Genomic DNA, 27,980 nt, shown 5'->3' with positions numbered 1-27,980 from the left:
CGAATATTCAACTGGGCCTACGTCAGATTGACTACTGCGTTGATAGCATCCACCGTTGATCGGCCGGCGCGAAAATGGCATTGTTGTGTGGACATTTTTTTTGCTTCCTCTCCAACTGGGAGCAACCTGTTGCATATAATGCGCTCCAGCAACTTTCCCATACTGTCCAGCTAAGAAATGGAACGATACGACGACGGCTCTACAGGTTGTTTACCACTCTTTGTTAATAGCACCAGCATTTGCCTTTTCTACTGAATCAGGAAGATGCCCTCTTCCAAGCAGGTATTAAAAGTCGGAGCAAACCATTCTGGTCTTGCTTTTATCGCCACCTTCAAAGCCACGTTCGGTATTTCGTCCAGCGCGGGTGATTATTTAGCCCCTACCTTTTCGCAGGCAATGGTAAGCACATGGTCTATTATACTTGGAATATCTTTGTAGGATGGTCTCTTGCTCAGGGAATAGAGTGGTCACTATTATTCGCAATAAAACTGGGCACTTTATCTGTGGGGCCCTGCTTCCTTTCAACTTAGCCATTATCGCTCTATAGGTTCCACGGGTTGATGTCGGCCTGTTCGTATAGTTATTTAAAGAAATTCCGTTTACTTTTACGGATTGCCTTCCGTAGCTCTCTTCGACTAGTTTTATACCTCGCCCACATTACCAAACGGGTTACGTAGTGCGTAATATTAGCTTCGGCCAATTCATGCAAGCCTGAGAAAATTGCTTAAATGCTTAAATTTCCAAAGTTCAGCTACTAGTTATGGTTCCGGTGTTATGTCCAACACTTTCCTTCCATTTTTTCTTTAGTTTCCTGAAGAATGCTTTTACTTTTATTTTGGTGAAGCCAACACAACCGTTTGAAATGTTTATCTAGATTCCTTGGATTGCACACTAACGGTTAATAACTTATCCTGAGATAATTTAATTAATTTAACATTATTCGTTGTTAATGCAGGTAAATCGCTCATACGTGAAATCCCCCCCAAGGCGTCTCCAGTAACAAATAAAAGCTGAATATATCACATAAAATTTATTTTTTTAAATTTCGGAAATGTGAATAATACAAACATTTGGTATTTAATGAATGTGCAAAATAAAGTACACGCTGCCATTGTGAGTGTTATGTGTACATATTTACACTTTCAGTTTATGATTTCAACATATTACTCTCTCCAACAATTTTCTGTAATAAATCAGAAATGAAACTAATCAAAATTCTAACATTCATTACAAATCCAACTCACCCTCAGTGCATTTATATCATCTGTCCAATCCTCCTTGGCAATGTTTCCTACAGCCTGGACGAGAATTGACTTCATTTTTGTAACATTCTTATTGAAAACCGCCAGGACATCGGTCACGTTAACGGCTTCGCCAGTGTCACGCCAACAGTCATAGTCAGTAGCCATTGCAACAGCACCGTAAAGCAGTCCAGCCTCTTTAGCCAAAACAACTTCCGGTACTGCTGTCATGCTAACTAGATCTCCACCCCATTGTCGGAACATCAAACTCTCAGCTTTAGATGAGAAGCGTGGCCCTTCAATCGTAACTACTGTGCCTTTCTCATGTACGTCGTAGCCCAATTGCTTGGTAGTATCAATGAGGATTTGTCTTGTTCGTGGACAGTATGCTGGATGCATAGGTAAATGGCAAACGCCACTTGGGGAGCCTTTCTTGCCATCGAAGAAAGTAACTTCTCGTCTGAAGGTTCGATCGATGAAACTATCAGGTACGACGAAATCGCCCGGCTTGATATGCTCCTGAAGGGAACCTATGAAAATTGATTGTGAAAGAAATTTAGCACGAAGAGTATCACAACCTGTTTGTATTAAAATTTTAATGTTTCCTTTTCTTATTGTGGCTGGCCGGTGAGTATACCAATTCTAGTTTATGACACAAAGATGCTTGAGGCAGAAATTTTAACAGCTAAAGGATAAAATGAGAGCTGGAAATCACAGATAAGACAACGCCAACAGTATTAACAGCTCCTTTGTAAGGGAAAACGATTGGTACAAGCATAACGAATTGCCCAAATATTTTTTAGATCAAGCACAATTGCAGTTTTACTTCCCATATAAAGCCAACATTTAATAAGCAGAAAACCGGAAGCACGACACTCCAAGTATGAAAAGTTTTGTGTATTTCTTATGTAAGTATATTTAAGTGTAGAACTATTCCCTTGGTAAGTAGCCCATAATGTATATGCAGCCATTTCTGAGTAAAGACCGACAGGGAAATCCAGACCAGTCATGTTCACTGAATTCTTCGGAGCGCGCATATCCGAGGGGTTATTTCCTACACTATAAAAGCAGCAGAAGCGGGTACTGTTGCGTAAGGCTGCTAAACCTCCGAGTGAACCATCCTCTCTCCTCCATTCGTCTCCTAGACACTATTGGGAAAATTTTGTAGCGTCTGCCGAGAGCCAAGGATGCTCTTCAGATCGGCAGTATGGGTTCCGAAAAGTCAGATAAACCATTGATGCCATACATTTGGTTACTTACTAGCTTCATCGAAAATGCAATTCACGGAAAATATTGCGTGGACGTGAGGAATGTGTTCAATTCGACTAATCTCGCTTCTATTGTTGATACCTGCTTGGGAGAACGAACGCTCTGATATAACACCTATGAAGGACCCCAGGAGTACCACTACTATGCAATATTATGTACAATGATATACTTAATCTTTGAGTTTCGGCGGTAGTCACAGTGGTGGGTTTGCAAAGCATTTTCAAGATGCTGAGTTGTACTCAAGTGAAGCAATTGGTGCTGTTAATGTTTGATTAGAGGGCGCTGAATTGACACTTGCGAAGGAAAAGCAAATTGAGAGAATTATATGATCACTTCCAGACCGACCATTTTTTAAGAGTGATTATAGATGTGTCTCTGTTTGTGAATAAAATCCGGCTCAACAGGTTGCGCTGGGAGAGTCACTTAATCCGTACGGATGAGGCTGATACAGCCCGGAAAGTCTAGAAGGTCAAATTTATGGTAGAAAAAGAAGATGAGGCAGACCCTGCCTGAGATGGAGTAGATCAGGACGCTAGACTGCTTTCAGGGATATCGAATTGGTGGACCTCGGCACATGTGATGTCAAATGTAGCATGGGCGGGGCATAGTTGCAGGACCGTAAATCCAATTTTGCTATATGGAATCTCACTGATCTCACGCTTATAAACTGCAGGTGAAAAAATGCGAAAGGAAGAGTTCCATAAGTCAATGATAGTAGCGATTGAACCGCTCAGAAATGGGCCGTTGGACATACAGGTTACTTCCTACAATCGGGCTGGCTGGTTAGGATTACCAGTTTCTCGCCGGCCACAAGGGATACCGTCAAAACCTGTATAGGTTCAGATTGGACACTTAAATTGATTATTCAAGTTGTTGATCGGAGGACCGATCGCACGTGTTTTTTAATGCCCGAGTTTCGTGGAAGAACGGAAGAGCTTTAACGAAACTCTAGGTGAAATGCTATCACCGGAAAATTTTATCCGAAAATAGTAGCACACCAGGAGGATTGGAATGCGATCATTTCCATAATTTCAGCAACCCAGAATAAACTGAGAAAAGTGAAGTGCGAAGAAAGCAGATAGCTCACCCCGTGATGTAATAGCTAATGGTGGTTCCATAGGCAGGAAGGGGATTCGGAAGTAAAAAAAAAAGACAGGATCGGATCGATTTTAATAAGGTTTTGCTTCACCCAAACCCTGAATAAAAAACACGAATGCTGTGTGTGGTTTTACGTTTATATGCATGAAAACAAACACAAACACCAATAAATCCCGCATCAGGGGGCTAATCCTCCTTTAAATCAAGGGATTTGTTGATTCAAAGAGCCTCTTGCCACCCGGTTGATCTACCCGTCGAACTGAATTTTCATTGAAAAAAAAAAAGTAATGCGCAACCCGGCTACATTTATCACCATTTTAGTACCACTCTGGCAGTGTTTTCCGGAGAATCGGACGACTCATTTTTAATCGGTCATCGGCCGCCTGCACAGTCCAAACTGGCAAGTCAACTGAATGAAACACACGTCCCGGCTGATTAGCTGCGGACTGTTTAGACATAACAGACAGCCCGACCGGCAGGCATTAGTAGACAAACTTGGCGTGTTCCATAGATCCGACCCTAGCATGGAATTCTGTGCCTTCCTCGACATGATCTCTACGTCCTCTGGATCGCCAGCGTCTCTCTAGAACAGGGAGCAATCTCTCAGATAATCAATTAATATCCATAAGAGACATCGCGGTATTTCAGATCTCAGTTAATCAGATAATATTCACAAGAGACAGCACGGTATTTGGAATAAACTTTTTAATATCTTGCTCTAACGCCAAACGTATCGCTTTGATGAGTTTTTCGAATACCTTCCCGGCTGTGTAAAGCGTACAGAATGGTCGTTATGCAAACAGCAGCTCGGGGTCTGCTTTGCTTTTTCTGATCAGCGCGAGCCTCGCTACTTTCAAGCGATAGGGAAAAATGTCTTTCTTCAGACTAGCGTCGAATGCCTGCCAAGTGGGGGCTTTGCTTTTATTTAACGCGCTGCAGTCTCCTTTTATCTAATCTGTACGCTCTCTATCATTTTGTGCTTGTGTTTAAACGTTGAGCTTATGACACTCCTTCTGCAGGTTTGCAATTATCGCTGCCCACCAGTACATAGAAAGATTGCCACGGCTGGATGACCTGCGGGACATGCAAGGCCTGAAGGCTATCGTTATCAATTTCGTAACTGAATTTACGGTAGTGGAAGCTTTAACCCTGCTACCTATCGAAATTTACTATAGCGGATCTACTCCGGATGCTCACCTTCACGACGTTCCCATGCAGGAAGAGAACCGTGCTAGTATACACTGGGACTGATGATCACTTAGACCTGGCAGAGAGACGGCGGGTGTTGACTCTAGATTCATAGTTATTCCAGTGGCTCGACATAGGAACTATCAAAATTAAGACAAAAAACACAACGAAATTAGCTGAAGAGATAATGAGGGTTTCTATTCCAATTTTCTGGGGATAACTTAAAGACACTAAAAAAGTTCTTCCAACCATTCTCAATCCAAAATGGAAATTACACTCACTGGTAGCCGCAAGAGTTCGCAAGAAATATGTTTGGCACTTTTTGCGATAAATTAAGAAACCCCTTCTACTAAATTCCAAAAACATTGTTTTCACAACAACCAATATCACTAGCAAGAGCTAATTCTAAAATCTTTATCTGCGAATAATGAAGTGTTCCGAAGTGTAAACATCATTTCATGGAACAATGATTCTATTTTTTTTTTCTTATCGCTAATTTTGATTTGATTGAAAATGAGAGTAAACATTCGCAACAAGTCTACTATTCTACAGTCGCTTATCGTCGCGAACTCTCACTTTCGCAATGCGTGAAATGAGCATGAAAACTTCAAGAATTCTTGAGAGCACTTGCTGTTATTGAAAGGCCACCAACTCCAGATTAAGTTTGTTTGAAATCATCTAAAATTAAATTTCAGATTTCTCCCATCAATAATTCAAAGGCTTCCTACAAGACCTTTTCAAGAAGTGTTCATATGTTAAATACCATCGAAAAGTTTATACTGGAAATTATAGACGAACGTAAGTAACAATGTGGACATGAAATTCATGCAATTATCCTTACGTGAACTCTTTGATGACATGATACGAATAAATCTAGAAAGACGTACGTATCGTCACCCCTAGGGTTTCTAATTTTATTTAGTGGAGGGAATAACATAATGTGCCGGGCGCAACTACCAAAACACATGTGGGAAGGGGTTGTGTTTTGACGCCACGACTCCTCCAAAGCTACTCAAGAAGATAAATTAGTTAAAAGCCAGTTACCATTAACAGTCAAATTTACAAGAAAGGTTATATGGCACGTCAAATAGCTAGAAATACTAAAGGCTAATAATACACTAAGGGAAGATATGATTATTAAGTGAAGTGAAAGGCGATGTCGTAAGCCAGGACGCCAGACAGCTTTTAGGGATATCGAATTAATGGACCTCGGCGCAAAACCGGGATGTCTGGAGTTCCTTATTAAGGCAGGCCTAGACCGGATACTGGTTGTTGCGCCGTTGGTGATGATGATGAAAGGCGGGAGGTCCCCTTGGCCTGTCCGAATCAGTTAATTACGTAGTGCTTCGCATGGGCAGGAAATCGATCACTACAAGAAATCGTAATAATAAATTTACTATTGTTGAAACGGGCAATTATTTCTGTTTTTCAGACGACACTTCACCAACCACTCTTTACTTTATTTTCCTTTAATTAGTACTGAAAATTTGAATAATTGTGGGAAACAATGATTTTCTCTTTAATCCAATATATTAGATGACCACTATCCTAATCTTTCTTCTAATCGAGATAAAGAAAATGTAATCTTAATTACCAAGTAAACTATTGTTTATAGATACGAAGTACATGGGTATCACGTGTTCATGCTCAAGTGAAGCAAACGAATTAATAAACAACTCTTATAAAAATTCCATCATTGCGATTTGTTCTAAGTTACACGAACATAAGGGGGCAATTCTAGGATTTTCTCGTGAGCCCCGGATAGAGACAGACACGCTCGTAGAGAGGAGATTCTTCCAGACCTGGAGAATAGAGAGGTTTTTGCTTCTATACTGAATAAGTTTGCCCTAAGGTAATATGTCAAACGGTTACGGATCAGAGGCCTAGACGCTCCAGGGGGATGTTTTAGCCGGTCTGTCTGAGACAGGAGTCTGGCAATGTGTGTGTAAAAGCATTTCACCCCCTAACCAAACAAAACTTGAGCTATATATCATGTATCACGTTGCTTATCCCATTATATATACCCTCCATAGGGAATCTTAAGAGAATTCGTTACCGAAATCATTTTAATTGACGTCAGTTTCTGCTTGCCTAATCAAAAAAGCCAGCAGCCCCCAACAAATGTCCGTTTTAAGGCTTAAGTATAATACTATCTTGAAAGAAAAATGTGGTAATTGGCTAATCTTCTCTCATGTTATAAGGTAATGCAGGACTACAATCCGGACTATATGGTGGCGCTCTTTTAAGTTACGTATTTACATCATTTAAAGGGAATAATTTAATCATGGGTTTTGGCCGCCAGCCCAGAATGGCGCTGAAAATTACAATTGCAATGATGTATCTGCTATCCTTAGAGCGGCAAACTCGGAAATTGATGTGCGGTTGCAGGTTGCACAGAGAGCGTTGAGTACTTCTTTGATCCTCCTCTTTGATAGGGGTTCGCATTAGGACTACAGAGTGAATCCTATCTGCTACCAACCAGAAGCCAGAAACGTGAACGAAACTGGCTTGATGCCAGTTCGAGTGATCGAATCTATGCAAACCAGTGAGAGTTTTAAGTGGAAAACGGGCAAATGCTTTGCGTGATGAGATGAGACCCTTAATGGTGAGAATATTGGAACGTTGTACACCCAAAAGGGGCTATTCGAAGAGAAATCAAACACGCGAAGATCGAGTCTCTGGCGGTATGGTGTGAGAGAAACCCCGCCTCACGCCGGTCGCGGCATACGCTTCCATTACATATTCATCATCATCAACGGCGCAACAACCGGTATCCGGTCTAGGCCTGCCTTAATAAGGAACTCCAGACATCCCGGTTTTGCGCCGAGGTCCACCAATTCGATATCCCTAAAAGCTGTCTGGCGTCCTGGCCCACGCCATCGCTCCATCTTAGGCAGGGTCTGCCTCGTCTTCTTTTCCTACCATAGATATTGCCCTTATAGACTTTCCGGGTGGGATCATCTTCATCCATACGGATTAAGTGACCCGCCCACCGTAACCTATTGAGCCGGATTTTATCCACAACCGGACGGTCATGGTATCGCTCATAGATTTCGTCATTGTGTAGGCTACGGAATCGTCCATCCTCATGTAGGGGGCCAAAAATTCTTCGGAGGATTCTTCTCTCGAACGCGGCCAAGAGTTCGCAATTTTTCTTGCTAAGAACCCAAGTTTCCGAGGAATACATGAGGACTGGCAAGATCATAGTCTTGTACAGTAAGAGCTTTGACCCTATGGTGAGACGTTTCGAGCGGAACAGTCTTTGTAAGCTGAAGTAGGCTCTGTTGGCTGACAACAACCGTGCGCGGATTTCATCATCGTAGTTGTTATCGGTTGTGATTTTCGACCCTAGATAGGAGAAATTGTCAACGGTCTCAAAGTTGTATTCTCCTATCCTTATTCTTGTTCGTGCTTGTGTTTGACCAGTGCGGTTTGATGTTGTTGGTTGATATTAGACTAACATAAAGATTGGTCGAATTAAACTGCAGCATGCCAAAGCCTCCTCCTATCTGTTGCCAATGAGACTGACAAAGCTGCAGGTCTGCCCCTACACTTTTCTGGTGCAATGGCTATGGGTTCGATTTAATAGAATCTGTGGCATTGGATCAGTAAAGGGGGCCATAATTTTGTACGATGAAAGATCCATAAGGCCGAGAGTTGTCAAGACGGTTAGAGGCGATTATGCTTAGACAGTTCTGTTCCCAGGACTTAGTTACGATCATCGTACAATACCAGATTAAAACATTATAACTGCCTCCGCTTTATTAGCCTATGATTTTTTGTGCCTTCCATCGACGCAAGAACTAAGGGATCTGGTAGCGTATGCAGAATCAAGTGGTCTCGAACTCCTAATAAGTTACGATGCGAACGTTCAAAATATTTGTTGGGTTAGTAGCAAATGCAAACCAAGAGGAGAGAAGCTATTTGATTTCATCACGTCAGCTTGTCTCCGAATTGATGATGATTGATTAATGATATTTTAATTATGTGGATCTATATCATGCTAACGCAGAGATTGCTGTGTGCTGAAGTCGGTGTTGATCGCTACTTAATAGCAGAAGCAATGAAAGATTGCCCCCAAGCAGGTGTGCTATCGCCACCTGTGGAGTATGCTGATCAACTCTCTACTATGCGAACTGGAAAATTTGCCAATACACGCTCAAGCTAATGCTGATGAGGTGACTGTGCTTGCTGTTGATCGGGATCTTGGAAAGGTGTGAAGAAATATATAACGTGTCTAAGTTGAAAAAAGAATAAGGTTTTGTAAATATTTTTATTTTTTCCCGCATACAATCGTTTCGGAGACCACGTGCCCCCTTCCTCAGTGCTAGTACCTAGGTAGGTGGTCTCCCAAACTCTTGTGTGCGGGAAAAAATAAAAATATTTACAGAATAAGGAAAAAAACCTAGTTCTTTTTCAACGTATCTTCTTCTTTTTCTTCAGCCTTTGTCCCGTTCACAGGCGGGGTCGGCTCGTCGTGATCGGCTTCGCCATTTGGCTCTATCGAATGCCTGATCTGGGTCCAATCCCGAGGCTTTCAAATCCTCATCCAGCGTATCAAGTCACCGTTGCTTAGGTCTGCCTTTTGGACGTTTACCATCGACTTCGATGTTCAGACCAATCTTGGCAAGTGAATTCTCGTTTGCACGAATTGCGTGACCATACCATCGAAGATGCCTCTCTCGCAACTTTTCCACGATCGTTGCAACCCCATAACGATCGCGGATATCCTTATGTCGGATGTGATCTAAACGTGTGACGCCACTAGTCCAACGTAGCATCTTCGTCTCCATTACCGCAAGACGCCGTTCATTGTCTTTTATGGTCGGCCAACACTCAGAACCATAGAGAGCGACTGGACGGACGACATTGCGGTAAATTTTAGATTTGAGACGTTCGTTGATACGTCGATCACAAAGGACACCAGTTGTGGAACGCCACTTCATCCAGGTTGCGTTAATGCGTGAAGCAATTTCATAACGCAGCTCTCCATTGGCTGATAGCGTTGACCCGAGGTATTTAAATCGCTCAGTTCTGGGCAGATCACTGCCGCTGACAGTGATTGTGCCTGTTTCATGGGGAGCGGTCGTCAAAAATTCAGTTTTGTTTAAATTCAATCTGAGACCGTGTTGCATGAGGCGATCATTCCATTTTTGAACAAGTTGCTCGAGATCATTTTTGCTATCAGATGCTAGGAAAACATCATCTGCATAAAGCAGTGTGTAGGGCGCTGGACGTTGGATATCCCGTGTGACGGTGTCCATAACAAGGACAAAGAGGAGTGGTGAGAGGGCACTTCCTTGATGAACTCCAACATTAACTTATAACTTGTAGTTGATTTGTTAGACAGTTGGTGCTTCAGGCATGGACTTTTCAGTAAATCCAAATAAAACCACGATGGTATGGTTTACAAAAACGAGAAACCTGAATGATCTTTGCTTCCAGAGACGAGGGGTACAATCCTTATTCCAGAGACGAGGGGTACAAGCTTATGGGCTGGGACGTTTGCCTCGACATGGGGACTTAGGCCTCAGGTAGTAATGTGGATATATGTTGCTATCATTAAGCCGATATTCGCTTATGCTAGTCACACTGCAAAGAACTGTGTGTCTGAGTATCACCGGTGCCATGAGCACGACATCCGGCGTTACCCAATTTCCACCCCCTGGGATTTGTTTATTCAGAGCACTGCATTGAAAGCAGTTCATAGAATAATTCGATTAGATCTATAAGAAAACAATGGACGTGGGGGCACAAGAGCATTGGCAGTCATTGGGAGAACTGAATCTAGTTTTTGCAATGCCTTCCTATTCTCAGATCTCCATACATCTATTTGGTAGAAGATATGATTCTCAATCAAAAAATGATTGACGGTTTCGTCCACAGCAGTGGCAACTCATCAGACGCAGCCTCCCCTCTGCCCTGGGAGCAGCGTAACCGAAAGTGCCAACAACACGACAAAGTTGCGAATTATATTGGACTAAAACGCCAGTTGTTTTAGTCTAAGCTAGACTAAGGCTAAAGCTAGGTAGTTGTTTAGGATATACGGGATCCTAAGTCCACATCCACAGTCCGGTCCACCATCATGTGGATGTAGACTTAGGATCCCGCATATCCTAAACAACTAACTAGAAGATATGATGTTATCTTGAATCGAAGAGAAAACTGGGACGAACCAGAAGAATGTGTGTCAGGATATACTAACGTCTTCTACAGAAGGAATAAAAACAAGAAGTGGGCTAGTAGCTTTGACTGATACTGCCGGGAAACCGGGAACAAGCTTCCCACAATGGCAGGTGGCTGAGCCTTAATGCTGCTAGAAACACCAAACTTTTCCTGTCAGAACCAAACAAACATACTCCAAAGTTTCATCATCACCAACGGCGCAACAACCGGTATCCGGTCTAGGCCTGCCAAAAAGCAGGAAGACTTGCAGAAGCTTTGTGGGCATTCTGATTGGCCATAATTCACTAGCTGGGCATATGTTCAGAATAGGAATTATCCAAGATGATACGTGCCCATCTTGTAATGAGGAAGCGGAAACCACGGAACATTTTCTAAGTGAGTGCTCCGCCTATGGACGAATCAGACATCAGATTTTGGATGCTGATATGCTCCAACTGCAGTGGGTAGCATCACATCCACTAATCGAAATCCTACGATACATAAACGAATCCAGGATATTTCGTTAGACGAGGGAATAGAGTACAATGGACCACCAAGGTCTAAGTGCTTTTTTCGAAATTAAACGTTGATCATTCAAGAGAAAACCCCAATATTAGCCTCCTTCAATTATCCAAAATTTTCCTAGAGGCCCATTTAACCAGATATCTACATGTTAACCGTTCAAGCGAAAAGTAATAAACAAACGTAAATGACTACGTGGACATAAAATGCGAGCATTGCCCTTCCATAAACTCTTTGATGACCTGATGCGAACAAATCTACAAAGGCGTATGCAACACCACCCCCAGGCTTCGAATTTTATCTAATTGAGGAAGTAGCATTATACGCTGGGCAAAAGGGGGATGGGGATTTGTTTTGGCGCCATGACTCCTCCCACTCTAATAAAAGGCCAAGACACCATAAACAGTCAAATTTACAAGAATGAAAGTTGTCTCGCACGCCAAATGGTTAGAAGGAAATAGGAAAGGCATTTGATACACTAAGGGTAGATGTGATTATTTAGGGGCGAAAGAAAGGCGGAAGGTCCCCCCGTAGTCCGCACGAATCAATCATTATTTAGTGCGTCGTATGGGCAGGAAATCGATTGTTCGGCTTGAATAGTTAGCACGTAGCCGAACATTAAATGGAAACTGAGAAATCACTTTAAGAAATCGCAATTATTGCCGAAATGTTCAATTACCTGTTGCAGTGGAAACTATAACGTGCGTGCATCCAATCAACTTGAACGCCCAAATGTTGGCGCGGTAATTAACGTTGGTTGGCGAAATCGAATGACTCCGACCGTGACGGGCAAGCAAGGCACATTTCACCCCTTTGATTTCGCCCTCGATTATAACATCTGATGGGTCGCCAAAAGGTGTGCTCACTGACCGCTCAACGCGGTTCTCCAAAATATCAGGATCATCCAGCCCTGACCCGCCAATGATACCGATCTGATAACAGAAACAGAAATACATATGTTAGTGAGCTCTTCCGCCTGATGTTAATCAGTAGTGATAGAATATTGACCTTTACAATCGCCGACATTATCAGAACTTCAAGCACTAAAGAACGTAATGAAACTTATCAAAAAAACAAGTGAACGTCGCGCGAACCTTACACCGACTACGGCTGGCGGAGGAGAACTTCTCTCCACTAAAATCCGGCAGTTGTTACAAACCCGAACACCGAATGCTAGAAATATGTCCGACCCAGAAAGTGTCGTATTTCGTTGATTTATAGCTGCTGCAAATCATACAGAAGCCGGCACAAGGGCGTAGAGTAGAGTTGAACAGAATTCCCAAGATTCCAAGTAAAAGGGAAAAATTATATTCTTTACATCCATTGTGAATTTTCTCAACTCGAAAACAGACTTAACATTGTGATAAAATCATATGGGCTGGTACCATTCCGTGAAAAAGTCCCTTCAAGATTTTGATAACATGTCACTTGTCGATTGTTGAATGACTTTTGTGATATTTACGGATTGACTGGATCTACGTGGACACTTGCTGGACAACAGACGAGATTGCAAAGATGAATGTGAGAATTTCTACACAAAGATTGATTATATTAATCTGATTGTAATTTTGATCGACAGGAGGCTGACATTCCAATTGATATTCACACGGGGAAGTTGCAGGAATGGCTTGTAAGTCGACGAATCGTCCCCAAACAGATTCAAATACAAGTTCGGGATATCCGAAGCAAGATTGCCAATGCTATGAAGGATATGCCCGCGAATGAGGATTTAATTAAATTATTGTCTGGAGCGCGTAAGTAAATTGAAGAAAGTTTGAGGTATTTGTTGTCATGTGGCAAGGGCTCCCAAGAAAATAGTTGGACATCTTGTTTGACGAGTTTTTATATTCACTACAAATTCGTTTGTTTCCATGATTTTCCGAATTAATTATTGCCTCTTGTTGACCAGTTGTGAATTGAGAATCCAACCCCCGTACTGATCGCATGGAATTGACGGAATTGCTAGTCTACGTAGACGGCCATTGGCAGCCTCTTAATACCGCGCATAGAGAGCTGCAAGGGGATTCCTTTTTTGAGGCTAATATAGAGGCGCATGAGGTATGCTTAGACGATATCAATATATGTCGTTTTGCCACGCATGAAAGCTCCACCACCTGAGCTTCCTCTTCAGGGTCTAAGCGGAAGTGTCTGCAGATGAAACTATATTTCCTTTTGGCGGAGTCGTACGACACTTGTGCATATTTAGGAGGGACATAAGCTGGTCTGGATTGGTGACCTCATCCTGGTTGAAACCCTTAAATGATACATTTGGAAGCCTGAAGCAATTGGTCGAAACCAGATGTAGTTGACTCGGTGCAGGCTTCGTTCCGCATTCTAGAAGGTGCGGCAGCATAACTTCCTTTTTTAAAATGCGCGCCACTCAGTTAGTTGATGTCATAGCGGAGCGCTAGTGGTCTCGTTCAAGAGGGGATACTGTAAAGTTTTGTCCCGACACGGTTTAGTCGCCATCATGCGTTGGAATAGTGAGGAGCGTGCCTTTACCGTTGAGGTTTACTTTTCAAGCGGATGTTCGGTTATTGCAACACAGCGTGCATTTCGGAATCGCTTTAATTTAGCCCCGTTGGCTTCCGTCCCAGACCGCAAATCAATTGTTACATGGGTCACTACATTCAGACAAACTGCAAGTGCGACAAAAGGAAGAACTGGAGTTCCTCGGCCCGTTAGATCACCTGAGAACATTGAAGCAGTGAGAGCGTCAATGTTGCGATCGCCACGGCGTTCTGCGCGGCGCAAACACGCATCTGCCCTTGGACTATCCGATCGTTCTGTGAGAAGAATTCTTCGTGATGATCTTCATTTTCATCCCTATAAGATGGCGATAGTGCAGGAACTTTCAGAACGTGACTTCAATTCTCGGATGAACGCGTGTGAGCTTCTTCTTGATGTCGTTCCCGAGGGTGCTATTGTTTTTTTAGCGATGAAGCCCATTTTCATTTGTGTGGGTCGGTTAACAAACAAAACATCAAAAGCCTTTGCATTCACCCAAAGTCACAGTGTGGTGTGCAATTTCCTCAGCTGGAATTATAGGTCCCTGGTTTTTTGAGGAAAATGAGGTTACAGTGAAGAAGAAATTGCCAACATAACACCTGCTATGATAACAAGAGTCATGACAAACGCCAGAAATCGGTTTACGCAATGTATGGAGAATGGGGGACGTCACCTAACAGATTTGATCTTCAAAACAATGTAAATAAAAACTTTAGACATGTACCTACATTATAAAAAATAAATAAATATTTTCCGATACATACATAGTTATGCTGCCGCACCCTGTACGTCGCGACGTTTCCCTTTGGCCACTGAGATGCATTGGCTGTGTTTATTTGAATAGCAAATATTTTCTAGCACAATGAAGCGTGTTTGGGGAATAAAACAGCGCAATCTCTTCAAGATTTGTTAAAGCTTCTGAAGGAACATGCGGATATCCTGGCGTCGGTCGTTGACCAAAAGATGGACCATTGATTGAAGAGGTCTATGCGACTACGCTTTCTACGCCTCTTGTCAGGGCCACGCAGAATAAGTAATTGCGAATAGCTGGGGCAATTGCTCTGGCTCAGAAATTCAAGGCGTTATGCGACCTCTGCTTTAACTGTCTTAGAGCGGACCCTTCAGGCTTTGGTGCAAGAATCCCCCTCTTTCCCGCAACAGTAGAGCGCTCTCCCGAGCTCTCTCAAATCTAGGTTAACACTGTTACGAGAGGCATTTTTGATTTCCTCACTGGCAAGGGGTGCGAGCATACACTGTTGGCTAATCAGGTTATCGACATTTGGTCCGCTCGCTCGTTCGGAATGAATTGTATCTCTCTCCACTCGTTTTATCGGAGTTTACCCTTAACATGAAGGTGAGAAATATCGCGACACGGTATTGCTTCGAAATGACAACATTTTTGAGGACTGCAGGACTTTCCAATCCCACATTGGAAGCATAAGCAGGTATCGAAGTCCTTCCTAGAACAGATGTTTGGGGTCTTTTCGTAGATTTCGCAGTGGGCAGTATGGCGAGCTCTGTGTCCAAAACTATTCGCTGGAGTTGGATTTGCAACAGCTGCTGCGGTCTACCCACAAAGGCACCTGTATAGTCGTCTACTGTGCTCTAAAACGTTGAAAAACTACGCTTAGATGACATCGCACAATGGTTTAAGCTGGAAAAGGAGTTTCCTGCTCTAGGCCATCAGGAGGAAGAATTTCACACTCACAGCTTCACAAACTTTTTCACGCACTAAGGATGGCTGTTATGTCGTGCAGGCCCCGTTCCGAGCGGATGTCAATTAGGGCACATGCTCCGCCTCAATCCACTCTCAGGCTAAATGGCTGGCTTCTACATAACACATAACAGATGTTCTAAGTTGTTCTTATTGGCTGGCGCGGCACTCCGCTTCACATTCTATTGCGATTCAGGCAATTTCGAGTGGGATCAGGGTAGGTAGGTAGATAGGTATCAGTGGGCCGCTCCCAGGAGCTCAATTAGCGCTGTGGTGCGTTATGAGACCAAGGAGGCATAGTCTAGTCGGCTCAAGTCTTCAGAGCCAGCATTCACGAAGGAAAGCAGTGCCCCCACCCTGCAACTAGAAATCTCTCTGAATGGTTTACCCAGTGTTCCAAGACTGACTTTAGCTAGAGCTGGGCAATTGCAGAGGAAGTGCCTGAAGGTCCCCCCCCCTTCTCCCGACCTTCCGAAAAGCGAATTGTGGGGTATACCGAGCCTGGTAGCATGGTCCCCTATGGGCCAGTGACCCGTTCAGATCGCCGTTATCTTGTATGCATTTGCACGTGTCTGGCACAGGAGCCCAAGACTGACTTTAGCTAGAGCTGGGCAATTGCAGAGGAAGTGCCTGAAGGTCCCCCCCCCCCCCCTTCTCCCGACCTTCCGAAAAGCGAATTGTGGGGTATACCGAGCCTGGTAGCATGGTCCCCTATGGGCCAGTGACCCGTTCAGATCGCCGTTATCTTGTATGCATTTGCACGTGTCTGGCACAGGAGCTATGTTATAAGCCTGCCAAATTCTCCTTGATTTGGCACAGGTGACAAGCCTTCGTCATAGATTCCGATCTTGAGTCGCCTGCGAGACAGCGACTGTAGTCGTCGAAGGACTGCCAAGAACAGAGCGCTGCCTGGCCAATTCGTCAGCCCGCTCATTCCCCTCTGTGTTCCTATGTCCGAGAAATCAGAGGAGCGTGAACTTGAGCGTGCCGCCCTGACTGTTTAGCGCGTTTCTGCATTGTCCCACCAGCCTGGAAGATGCCGTCGCTGGTTGTGGATCAGAATAGCTATGTTACACTTGGGGCTCGAATCATGCTCCAGACATCGACAAACTTCCAGTATCGCCAATACTTCCGCTTGGAATACACTGGTGAAACCTGGGAACCATACGACGGTAACCATACATCGGTAAAGAATACAGTGTCAGAACCTCGCAAAACGCCCCTCTGCCCTTGTTGAAAGTCCACAGCAAAGCTTCTCGTGAAGTTCAGCTTGCGTGTTACATAGTCCGTGGGGAATGCCCAGATTTTTCGAAGTACTTCGCTGTCGAGCATTTGGACTCTCGTAGTCCGACGAGACTGCATGGTACAACGTATTTGATATAGAGTTCTAGGGGAGGAGTACATTGAGAGAATCTCCCGGGCAGGACTGCAGAGTCCCAATAGCACCTGCACTCGCGGTTCTTTAAATCCTATTAAGCTTCATTCTATTGTACTTTTTGCTCAAAGACTGCCATCATACAATAGAGCCATACATTGGATTGGATGCACCACAGCGGTGAATATCCGAAGAATCATCCTTGGCCGGAGACCCCATTTCTTTGCAAAGATTCTCTTGCAGGCACAGAAGGCTATGCAGGCCTTCTTAACTTTACATTAGAGGAAAGAATCAATCCTTTCGAAAAAATCAAAAATTTGACTGACGGTTTCGTCCAGGGCAGAGGCAACTCATCAGACGCTGCCTCACCTCTGCCCTGGGAGCAGCGTGACCGAAAGTGCCAACAGGTGGAAAGACGCTCCCTTTTATCATCGCAAAAACACGACAAGGTTAAATTTTAAATTAAAATTTAATTTTAAGTCCAATATAACTCGCAACCTTGTCGTGTTTTTGCGATGATAAAAGGGAGCGTCTTTCCACCTGTTGGCACTTTCGGTCACGCTGCTCCCAGGGCAGAGGTGAGGCAGCGTCTGATGAGTTGCCTCTGCCCTGGACGAAACCGTCAGTCAAATTTTTGATTTTTTCGATTCTTAATGCTTGGGGTGCTATGCTCCAAACTAGGGATCCATGAACTAAAAAACGAGGGAGTAAGTTGCTCCTCATTTAGTCCGGTCCACCATCAAGTGGATGGGGACTTAGGATCCCGCAGATCCTAAACAACAATCAATCCTTTGTTCATTCAGCCGTAGTAAATGGAATTCAGGTACCCTTGTCTTGGTGGTGAATAACATCAGTTTCGCATCTTGTGCCTCACAGGCACACCTTTCACAACGCTCCTTCGCTGATATCGCTCATAATGGACGGGAACATTCCTGACACTAATATTACTAAGTCGTTGGCATATGCCACTACCTTCACACAGGTGCTGTCTGAATGCTCCCTCTATATCCAAGAAGGCAGCTGGGGTATACTGCTTCTACTGCAGTGACCGCTCCACCGTGGAGAGCGGTTTCTGCGCTTTTGAGGTAAGCATGCTGGGATTCACACAATCGCCCTTAAGTGGATGTCTAGGACGCGCTCTAAGGTCTTCAACACGAAAGAGATAAGGCTGATTGGTCGAAAGTCTTTCGTGGACTCATGGCCGCGCCTGCCCATTTTCGGCATAAAAACCACTCGTTCGCGTCTCCAGGACTATGGTACGTACCCTAAAGAGACACAGCTCCAGTAAATCTCAACAATCCACGGCACAACCCTTTCCAGCTGCTTCTGTAGCATGGCTGGCATTATGCCATCTGGGCCCGAAGATTTATATGCGGAGAAGCTCTTTATAACTCAGCCATTATGGGTAGTCGTCGAGAAAGTTTTCCGGCACATTTGGTTGGTAGCCAACCTTCACGATTACGAACGCATCATTTAGCTAGTGTACCCGGACCAAACTCTTGAACATGTCCAACTAGCGACCGTTGACTATAGAACGACGCGGCATACGCATTGCGGGAATGAGCTTTCAGCAACATTAAACGCGTAGAATATTTCAGCCAGGCACTAGCTGTTCGGGATGCTATCCTTTCTTGATTCTATCTTCATTATTGACATTGCCTCCGACTAAACGACAGGCTTTGTGCGTGATGAATACACTTTGATCCTGTTTGCTTAGTGGTGCCCATAGTTACCCGGGGAAAATCTTCTACTCTCTCTGTGCAGCTGGCTTGGATTGAAACACTCTTCTTGCAAATACTCACTTCTCACAATGGATTAGACGATATTAAGTAGCTCCACATGGTCAGACATAGCTCCTGCTCGCATGATAGCATGACACGGAGTCATTTAAGCGCGTATCCAGGACTGCGAAAATCATGTTTATGTCGCGGGCATCGTAGCAGTTACAAAGGTGGTCCCTCTTAAACTGGCCCAATGGATTACTTTACCAAAAGCTGGTGCTACAATCCTCGAGTTGGAGCTCAATGCAGTGCTTCTTTTGGCAGCATTGATGGAAAATATAATTTCGATGCTATCGTTAACGGATGTCTAGTATGCATACAACACCCACCCTCAAGTCGTGTTTGCTAGCTTGAAAAATACCCATCGGATCTGAAGTCCTGTGTAACTAATCATGTGGGAAAAATTAAGACCCGCATCTCCGCAGCGGATTGACTCTTTTGTGAAATAGGCCGACAGTCTCGCTAATTGCGCAAGTATTGGCCTCTCCCCTGCAGAGCTTCTCGACTTTTCTGTTTGATAGAAAAAATTGATTCTGGGATGTCTGGAGTTCCTTATTAAGGCAGGCCTAGACTGGATAACGGTTGTTGCGCCGTTAATGATGATGATGAAAGTGTTACCTTTTACTTAATTTGAGCGTGCACATGGACAAGGGTCAAAAGCAGGAGAGGAGGGAATTACTGTCCGAGGGGAAAATCACCCCTGATGCTTAGTACTCCGCTCGCCCAACGAGCAAGATTTTATATCAGCAGATTTTGGAAGGATAGCCACTTCTTCAGTCGGATGCGTGACAGTTTGGTCATATGCGGGATCAGAGGAGATAAAGGGCGTAGAGGAGAGAATTTTTGTGGAATTTCAGATCGAGCCTTTTGTATTTGGCCCTGCACTTTCTGAGGATGGTCCTTTCGAAGTAATCAATGGCTTCAGCTACATTGTGGCTCGTGGTAGCCCATGCTGGGAAACGATAGGGCAGAGTTGGCCGAATTAGCATTTTGTATAAGAGGATTTTTGTGGCAAGGAACAGAGTCCGAGAAGAAAGTAGGTTTTTTTAAGACATCTGAGGCCTTAGAAGCTTTGGCTATAGATGATCTAACGTTGGGGTTGCATTTAAGTTTGTTGTTGAGAGAAATTTCCAGATATTTAATGTTTGATTTTCGTTGGAGAGTGTGATCGGAAATGAGTGGCTGCAGGTTTTTATTTTCAATTCTTGCTAAGGGTTCTGAAGCAAATAACCTTAGACAAATGGGAATTAACGGTGAAGGCCCATCGACTGAAATATGCTATAATCCTCTTGATCAGATATATGAAAGACAGGGGGGCTCACACACGTACAGGATGGTATCGTTCGCGAAGAGGACCATTGTCGTCGATGGGAGAGGGCGGGGGTGACGGGTACGCGGGAGGGAGATGTTAAACAATTTAGGGCCTAGCATGGAACCTTGTGAGATCCCTGTGTCTGCAGTGAAGTCCGACAAAGCGCACGTGACAAGACCTATTGGACAACTACAAGTGTTCTAAATAAGAGGCGGATTAGCCGGATTAGCTTAAATAGCAGACCCCCTTTCCAGATTCAATCGAACGCCTTTTCAAGGTAGGTTTCTTTTGAAGAAAAGAATATCAAGTTCGCCCAGAAATCTGTTGACCACAGAGATCAAGTTGGAGATGTCGTTTCCAATAGGTAAAATCGAGCGATCAACAGGCTATAAAAAATTGATTGAGCGGTAAGAATCACTTAGCGTTGGGGTCTTCTCATGCTTTAAGATTGAAATGACTTTTCCTTCCCTCGAGATCATGGCAATAATCAGAAAATCCCAAACTCATATAGAAGATTTAGGGTGGTCGTTTGGTCCTCAATGGTTGGCGTGCCGAGTTTTCTAAACTATGTTATAGAGATTCTATCAGGTCGTAATGGCTTGAGGTTTTAGCTCTTCTGATGGTTTAGGCAATTACAAAACAGGTGATTTGAAGCCTCTGGCATATTTTAGAGTTCGCACATTTCACAGAAACATTGTTATATACTTTATTCAAATCTCTTATCCTCGGCTACTTGTTTATGGATGTCACAGTTCAAGTGCATTCTTCCAATCTCGGGTAGCGTAGAGGGTTGTGTTCAGGGTGCGGTCCCTTCCGCCTGCCAATTTGGCGGAAGAAGGTGGAACATTTGGCTGAATCTTAAGAATTCGACCTGCTATAATGGATTTAGTTGGTTATTTAAAGAAGCGGCTGGGGGATACACCGAGACCCGACCTCCTTAAAGATTGACGACATTTAATGCCCCCAATGAGGGTAAATGTTCGGATAGCTGAGTGGTTAGAGCACAAGGCTGTCGTACGGAAGGTCGCGGTTCAAATCTCGCTGGCGGCAGTGGGGTTTGTGTCGTGATTTGACGTTGGATACCAGTCGACTCAGCTGTGAATGAGTACCTGAGTCAAATCAGGGTAATAATCTCGGGCGAGCGTAATGCTGACCACATTGCCTCCTACAGTGTTCTGTACTGTACCGTTACGGTCTTGAATGAAGTGCTCTAACACACTTCAAGGCCTTGATCCAATATGGATTGTTGTGCCAACGATTATTATTATTATTATTAATGAAGTGGACGTTAGTCATCAAATGGTAGAAACATTTTTTCTTAGATGCGACGAAATTCTACTGTTTGGCATTTTTAAATTCTGGTTTTTTACTTTGTAGCATCTTTACTTGTACTGAATCCTTGCCCTTTGTTATAAAAATAAGTGCAGAAGAAGGACTTATGACCATGGAATTCACAATCATAAAATATCCTAATTTCTCCACAGATATAAACTATTTCCACTGTCAGCAAATTATTGAAATCCTCAAGCACACTGAGAAGGACACGCGCAGTCTTTTTGGAACATACGGTAGCCAACGTATGAAAGATTGGCAAGAGATCATTAAACTATACGAACGAGATAACGTCTATTTGGGCGAAGCAGCTCAAATACTCGTTCGAAATCTAACTTATGAGATTCCTGGTATTAAACGACAAATCACCAAATTCGAACAACAAAGCACCGATGCTCTGAAACGCATTCAAGACCTCGGTAAGACCGAGACTATTCTGCTTCATGAACATGCAGCTTTATGCCAACAGCTTGGTATAAAAGGGGATAATCTAAAAGATGAGTTAACGGCGAAAGTTAGAGAGCTTCCGAAAATCTATGACAGTTCGATTAAGAATATCAAGACCTTAAAGGATCCGATCAAATTATACGAGGACTTCACAAAAAATGAAAATTGTCTTCCGATTCTAAAGCATTTGGTGGAATTTGGAAACACTACGGTCTACCAGTATATGCACAAGGAAGCTCCGCTTGTCGTTGAGGAGCCGCCGATTAATTTGAAGTTGTCGCACGACGAAAAGAAATCCACAGCCGCGAAAAATGATAACGAAATCGATTTCGGATTCGATGATATTACAGTGGATACAAGTGGTGGGGGAATTGATTTTGGAACAGATGAGATTCAGCTGGAAACTGGCGACATCGATTGGGGCGAGTCAATCGAGGTTTCAACTACTGACGTGGATTTGGATGTGCCTTTGGATGACTATGGAATCGTCGTTGAAGGTAAGATCTATTCATATATTGCACCAACTACGTAAAAGTTTGTTAATTATTATGAATTGCAGGTGTGGGAATGGACGGCGGAAAAGCTAAAGGTGCCGAAGCATATACAATCCTTGACTCGCCGACTTATCGTGATCAATTCATTGATGAGCTCTACGAACTCGAGTCCTTCCTGAAACTACGTAACTTTGAACTTGGTCAGTTAGAATCCTCCAGTAACGTGCTTCTCTCCTTGATGGATAGTATTTCAACTCATGACGCTAAAAGCATCGCAAAAATGCTAGACAACGTTGAATCCATAATTTCCGATGTATCAAACGAACAAACACAACATTTATTCCAATTAAAACATTCACCGAAATATGCAGATCTACTTTCATCTAAGCTAAAGCAAAAACTGGCAGCTGTTGAGAAAACAAAGACAACTTGCCAGGTCTTGAAGGCCAAATCAGAAGAGCTGAATGAGGAGAAGGTGAAAACGAAGCCTGTCCTTGACAAGATGATTGAACAAACGAAAGTGTTGGAGAAACAAATTGAAAAAGATATTTCGAAGAGGTATAAGAATCGCGTTGTAAATTTGATGGGAGGAGCAAATATGTTGTAGTTGATTGTAAAGCTGGAATGTTGTAAATAAAGTACCAGATCTAATTTTGTAAAAGTGCAAATCGGAATTTAGATGTTTTCTATCTTTTGTTTTAAGATAAAAATAATTAAACTGGTTGGATGTCGAACATAACGCTTGATATTCAAAGCTCGATTTTATTTTCAGGATTTACTGAAACTGCTATTGACTTGGACTTGAGATTTAAACTTGTCAGGCGTCCGACTGTTCCCTTCGCAAGATTCTGCTCAACTGGGGAGAGTCTCACATTTCAGCTAGCCTCATGGCCGCCCGTGCACTTTCAGACCGATGACGCATTCGACGGACACTCAGCACATTTGCTTAGTTATTAGCGCATTCGGGGGCGCGAGCATCACTGGTCCCAGACACGGCGCTTCTTTCTAGTACCTTCTCGCAAGGCTTCGGCCTGTCCAAGGAGATTCTCTTGGGGTTGTCATCGACGCCCAGACTGAACGCGCGCTATCTACGATCGAGGACCTTACAGGGGTCCTATTATATAGTTGCAGTGGTTTTCGAGTCTTCTTTTTTTTCTTCAGCCTTTGTCCCGTTCACAAGCGGGGTCGGCTCGTCGTGATGGGCTTCGCCATTTGGCTCTATCGAATGCCTGATCTGGGTGCAATCTCGAGGCTTTCAAATCCCCATCCAGCGTATCAAGCCACCGTTGCTTAGATTTGCCTTTTGGTCGTTTACCATCGACTTCGATGTTCAGACCAATCTTGGCAAGTGAATTCTCGTTTGCACGAATTGCGTGACCATACCATCGAAGACGCCTCTCTCGCAACTTTTCCACGATTGGTGCAACCCCATAACGATCGCGGATATCATCATTTCGGATGTGATCTAAACGTGTGACGCCACTAGTCCAACGTAGCATCTTCGTCTCCATTACCGCAAGACGTCGTTCATTGTCTTTTATGTTCGGCCAACACTCAGAACCATAAAGACGGACGACATTGCGGTAAATTTTAGATTTGAGACGTTCGTTGATACGTCGATCACAAAGGACACCAGTTGTGGAACGCCACTTCATCCAGGTTGCGTTAATGCGTGAAGCAATTTCATAACGCAGCTCTCCATTGGCTGATAGCGTTGACCGAGGTATTTAAATCGCTCAGTTCTGGGCAGATCACTGCCGCTGACAGTGATTGTGCCTGTTTCATGGGGATCGGTCGTCAAAAATTCAGTTTTGTTTAAATTCAATCTGAGACCGTGTTGCATGAGGCGATCATTCCATTTTTGAACAAGTTGCTCGAGATCCTTTTTGCTATCAGATGCTAGGAAAACATCATCTGCATAAAGCAGTGTGTAGGGCGCTGGACGTCGGATATCCTGTGTGACGGTGTCCATAACAAGGACAAAGAGGAGTGGTGAGAGCGCACTTCCTTGATGAACTCCAACAGAGACACGAAGCGGTTTTGATACACCCGCCATACTTCGAACTTTACTTTTCGGATCGTGGTAGAGCAATTGAACCCAGCGCACGAGTTCTTCTGGCACGAACTGTTGTCGTAAAGCATCCCAGATGAGTTCGTGTGGTACACGGTCAAACGCTTTCTCTAGATCCAGAAAGGCAATGTAAAGAGGGCGATGCTTGTCACGATGTTTCTCCATGAGTAACCGCGCAGCGTGTATTGCATCAGTAGTTCCGCAGTTCTTGACAAATCCGGCTTGATTCACGGTTATTTCAACGATTTCGCGAATACGGTTGTCAAGAATGCGTTCAAAAATCTTCATGGTATGGGAAAGTAACCGGATCGGACGGTAATTTGAACATTCTGCTGGGCTACCTTTCTTTTTCCATATTGGAACAGTGGTACTTTCTTGCCAGTCAGATGGTGTTCTTCCTTCCTGAATAACCCGGTTAAAGAATTCACTGAGCCACAGTGTTGGGTCCCAGCTCTTCGCTTTCCAGAGCTCAGATGCGATGTCGTCAGGTCCTGTTGCTTTCCCCGATTTCATTTGTTTTATTGCCTCCTCGACTTCAGTTGCGCTGACTGGTGGAACTGCTCCAAATGTCGGCAATGATTGTGGAAGTGGAGGATGAGCAAATTGTTCAGTTGAAATTTGCTCGAAGTATTCTCGCCATCTATCCGTTGCGGCGTCGACGGTTGGTAAGCAAAGTACCGTTCTTGTCATTAACACAACAGAAGTGTTCGATACCCTGTGTGCGTTCATCACGGCTTTTAGCAAGTCGATACAGATCTCTCTCGCCATCCCCAGTATCCAGTTTATCGTAAAGATTTTTGAAGTGATTCACTCGGGTGACAGCGACCGCTTTCTTTGCTTCCCGGTTGGCATTCTTATAAATTTGCCAATTAGCAGGCGTTTTATCGTCGAGAAATTTGTGGTAGAGGCGTTTCTTTTCACGGACCTTCATTTCAACATCATCATTCCAAAGCCAAGTATCTCGGTTGATGTACCGCTTACCCGGCTTGGTGATCCCGAGGGTTGCAGAGGCCGCTTTGTGGATCGTGTCTTTCATTTGGTTCCATGATTCTTCCACATTCGTAATGGTTGGCAATCGTATGAGTGAGACCGTTTCTTCTTTCTTCGCACCAAATCGCCACCATTTAATGCGCGGCGGGCCAGTGCGTTCCTCACGCTGTTTTATCGGTGGCTTAATTCGCAGGACGGCAATCAACGGCCGATGTTGAGGTGCGATGGTCTCATAGGGGACGACTTTGCAATCAGTGACCGTGGTAAAATGTTGACGTCTTATGAGAATATAGTCGATTTGCGTTTTATTGTTCCCACTATAAAATGTGGGAAGATGAGATAATCGTTTGATGAACCATGTATTCATAAGTACAAGGTCATGGGTGCCCTTTCCCCCATGGCACCTGTTACCGTCTGCCTTTTCACCCACGTGACCATTAAGGCCGCCGGCAATGATTATGGTTCTATGATTCTATGCATTTTCTTGGTCGACCTGTCGCGGGGCCTGTCACCAAGAGAGATCAGGTAGGATTTAGCATAGTAGAATAACTCCAACTACACTCTATTTATCTCTTTGTCTGATCTCAGCATTTTATTTTTGTTTTACTGAGGATAGTACAGAGTACGTTGCCTCAAACCCTCCTCCTTTACCTGGGCTTGGGACCAGCATACTATGTTAATAGCATGGCGGAGTTTGCAGTGGTTTTCGAGTGGCATTAGTAAACAAGGGTGCAGAATTCAAGACTTCCCTAGGGGTGTGGACTGCTGGCTGTCCGTGACGAGGTGGCGGAGGCAGTTTCAATTTGGAAATTACTTTTCGTAACAGATGTAACAATCCGGTCTCTTCAAGCCCGCCTTTCTTGTCGAGGACCAGGCCGCCGGGGAGCTCTGGGCTTTTCCTGCACACCAGATCAACAGGACTGGTAGCAAACGCCTCGCAGATGGCTGTACGGAGGCCAAGCAGAACGAAAGGCAAGACGTACGACTAGGATGGAGCGTCATACGTCATATTAGCTGCCGATGCCAACGTTCTAGCAGCCCATTGGACTACGGATAATATGTGGTTGTTCGCGGGCGTTTCAATCCCTGAAACTTGCCGACCTCCGAGAAGAGATTCGAATTGCATCCCCTGATCTGTGATGATTACAGCGGGAACACCAAAGCGTGGAGTCCATTCTCGACAGAGCGCCTCAGCACATTATGTGCTGTAATGTCTCTCAGAGGTATTGCCTCAGGTCACCGTGTAAACCGATCAATGACCGTGAGGCAATACATGTGCCAGTCTCGCAAAGGGCTTACAATGTCGAGGTGTATGAAATAGAACTGCTTTGTTTTTGTACTGAATACACCTACTTCCTTCCTAGCATGATCAGTGACCATACAATTTTGGCATGCGATGCCTTCTCTGCCCCTAGAATTCACCCCCTTGTTCATAGACGGCCGGGAATTGCGGGAGACTAGACAATTCGGTATCTGAACGCCGCGGTATGCAAGATCAAGCACCGAGCGAAACACTTCCTTCTTCTTTACCGAAATCGTTGTAGATAGGGGAAGGTGGGCCGAAGATGTCGAACTACTTGAATTTTTATTTGCAGCCCAACGGCAGGCTCTGAAGAACTACGTCATCCTTCTGGGATATATCGATTGCCGAAAGCTCGACTGCGGCTGGGATGTTAATCTCGGAGATCCGAGGTAAAGCGTCAACGACTAAATTGTCTTAACCGGACACATGCTGAATGCCGGATGTGAACTGGTTGATGAGAGCTAAGTGCCGAAGTGGCGAGGGAACGTTTTGTCGGGCTTTTGCCGTAAGGCGAAAGCTAGAGGCTTGTGGTCCGTGAACAAGGTGAAATCGTCTTCAAGGGAAAAATAGAAGCCATTGATGCTCAGATATGCGGTTAGTAATCCACAATCCCATGCGCTGTGATTCCGTTGAGCGAGATTCAACTATTGTGAGAAGAAACCCAACGTTTGTCAGCTTTGGTTCACTTTTTGGTGAAGACCAGCGCCTATTGCGATGTCTAAGGTACGAACACGGCTAGGGGTGCATCCTGTTGAAGAAATACCCAAAGTGTAGCATCTACCAGTTGTTGCTTGGTGGTGTCAAATTCTTGGACGGCTTCTGAGCACACAATCTCCCGCGATTATTTGGTCTTCGGAACTGACAGGCATTCGTTAAGTAACGCCTAATGGTAAGCGGCGTTGGACAGAAAACGACGATAGAAGAACCTTCTGAGGTCTATAACCTTCCTTGCAGCGGAAAGCTCGCAATAGCTTGCACCTTGTCTGGGTCGGGTTGTACACCGGCAGAGGTGATGGAATGACTTAGAAATTTCCCCTTCTGTTGAAGAACTTCATACTTTTCTACGCTGGGAATTAGGCCATTTTTCAGGAGACATTGAAATATGCACTCGAGATGTGCTGAATGCTGAAACTCGGTGGATGATGCGTCCAGAAGATCAGCTAAGTAGAC

At 44.2% G+C, this 27,980-nt stretch overlaps 2 protein-coding genes across 2 annotated transcripts; one reads left to right on the top strand and one right to left on the bottom strand.

The window, feature by feature from the left end:
* Positions 1-1,011: 1,011 nt before the first annotated feature.
* On the bottom strand, positions 1,012-12,772 carry LOC119646476 (S-methyl-5'-thioadenosine phosphorylase). The gene is made up of 4 exons (XM_038046930.1): positions 12,492-12,772; positions 12,163-12,415; positions 1,245-1,771; positions 1,012-1,183 (listed from the first exon to the last, which is right to left on the bottom strand). Exons 1-4 carry the CDS (start codon positions 12,507-12,509, stop codon positions 1,148-1,150), a joined length of 834 nt encoding a protein of 277 aa, XP_037902858.1. The 5' UTR covers positions 12,510-12,772; the 3' UTR covers positions 1,012-1,147.
* Positions 12,773-12,870: 98 nt separating this feature from the next.
* Positions 12,871-23,120, top strand: LOC119661768 (CDK5RAP3-like protein). Its single transcript, XM_038071242.1, has 4 exons — positions 12,871-13,004; positions 13,063-13,237; positions 21,658-22,449; positions 22,512-23,120. Exons 1-4 carry the CDS (start codon positions 12,999-13,001, stop codon positions 23,051-23,053), a joined length of 1,515 nt encoding a protein of 504 aa, XP_037927170.1. The 5' UTR covers positions 12,871-12,998; the 3' UTR covers positions 23,054-23,120.
* Positions 23,121-27,980: the final 4,860 nt, after the last annotated feature.

This window comes from Hermetia illucens, chromosome 1, assembly GCF_905115235.1.
Source record: "Hermetia illucens chromosome 1, iHerIll2.2.curated.20191125, whole genome shotgun sequence".
Taxonomy (NCBI): domain Eukaryota; kingdom Metazoa; phylum Arthropoda; class Insecta; order Diptera; family Stratiomyidae; genus Hermetia; species Hermetia illucens.
The sequence above is the reverse complement of the archived record's forward strand: the minus strand, read 5'-3'. Positions and strand labels throughout refer to the sequence as shown.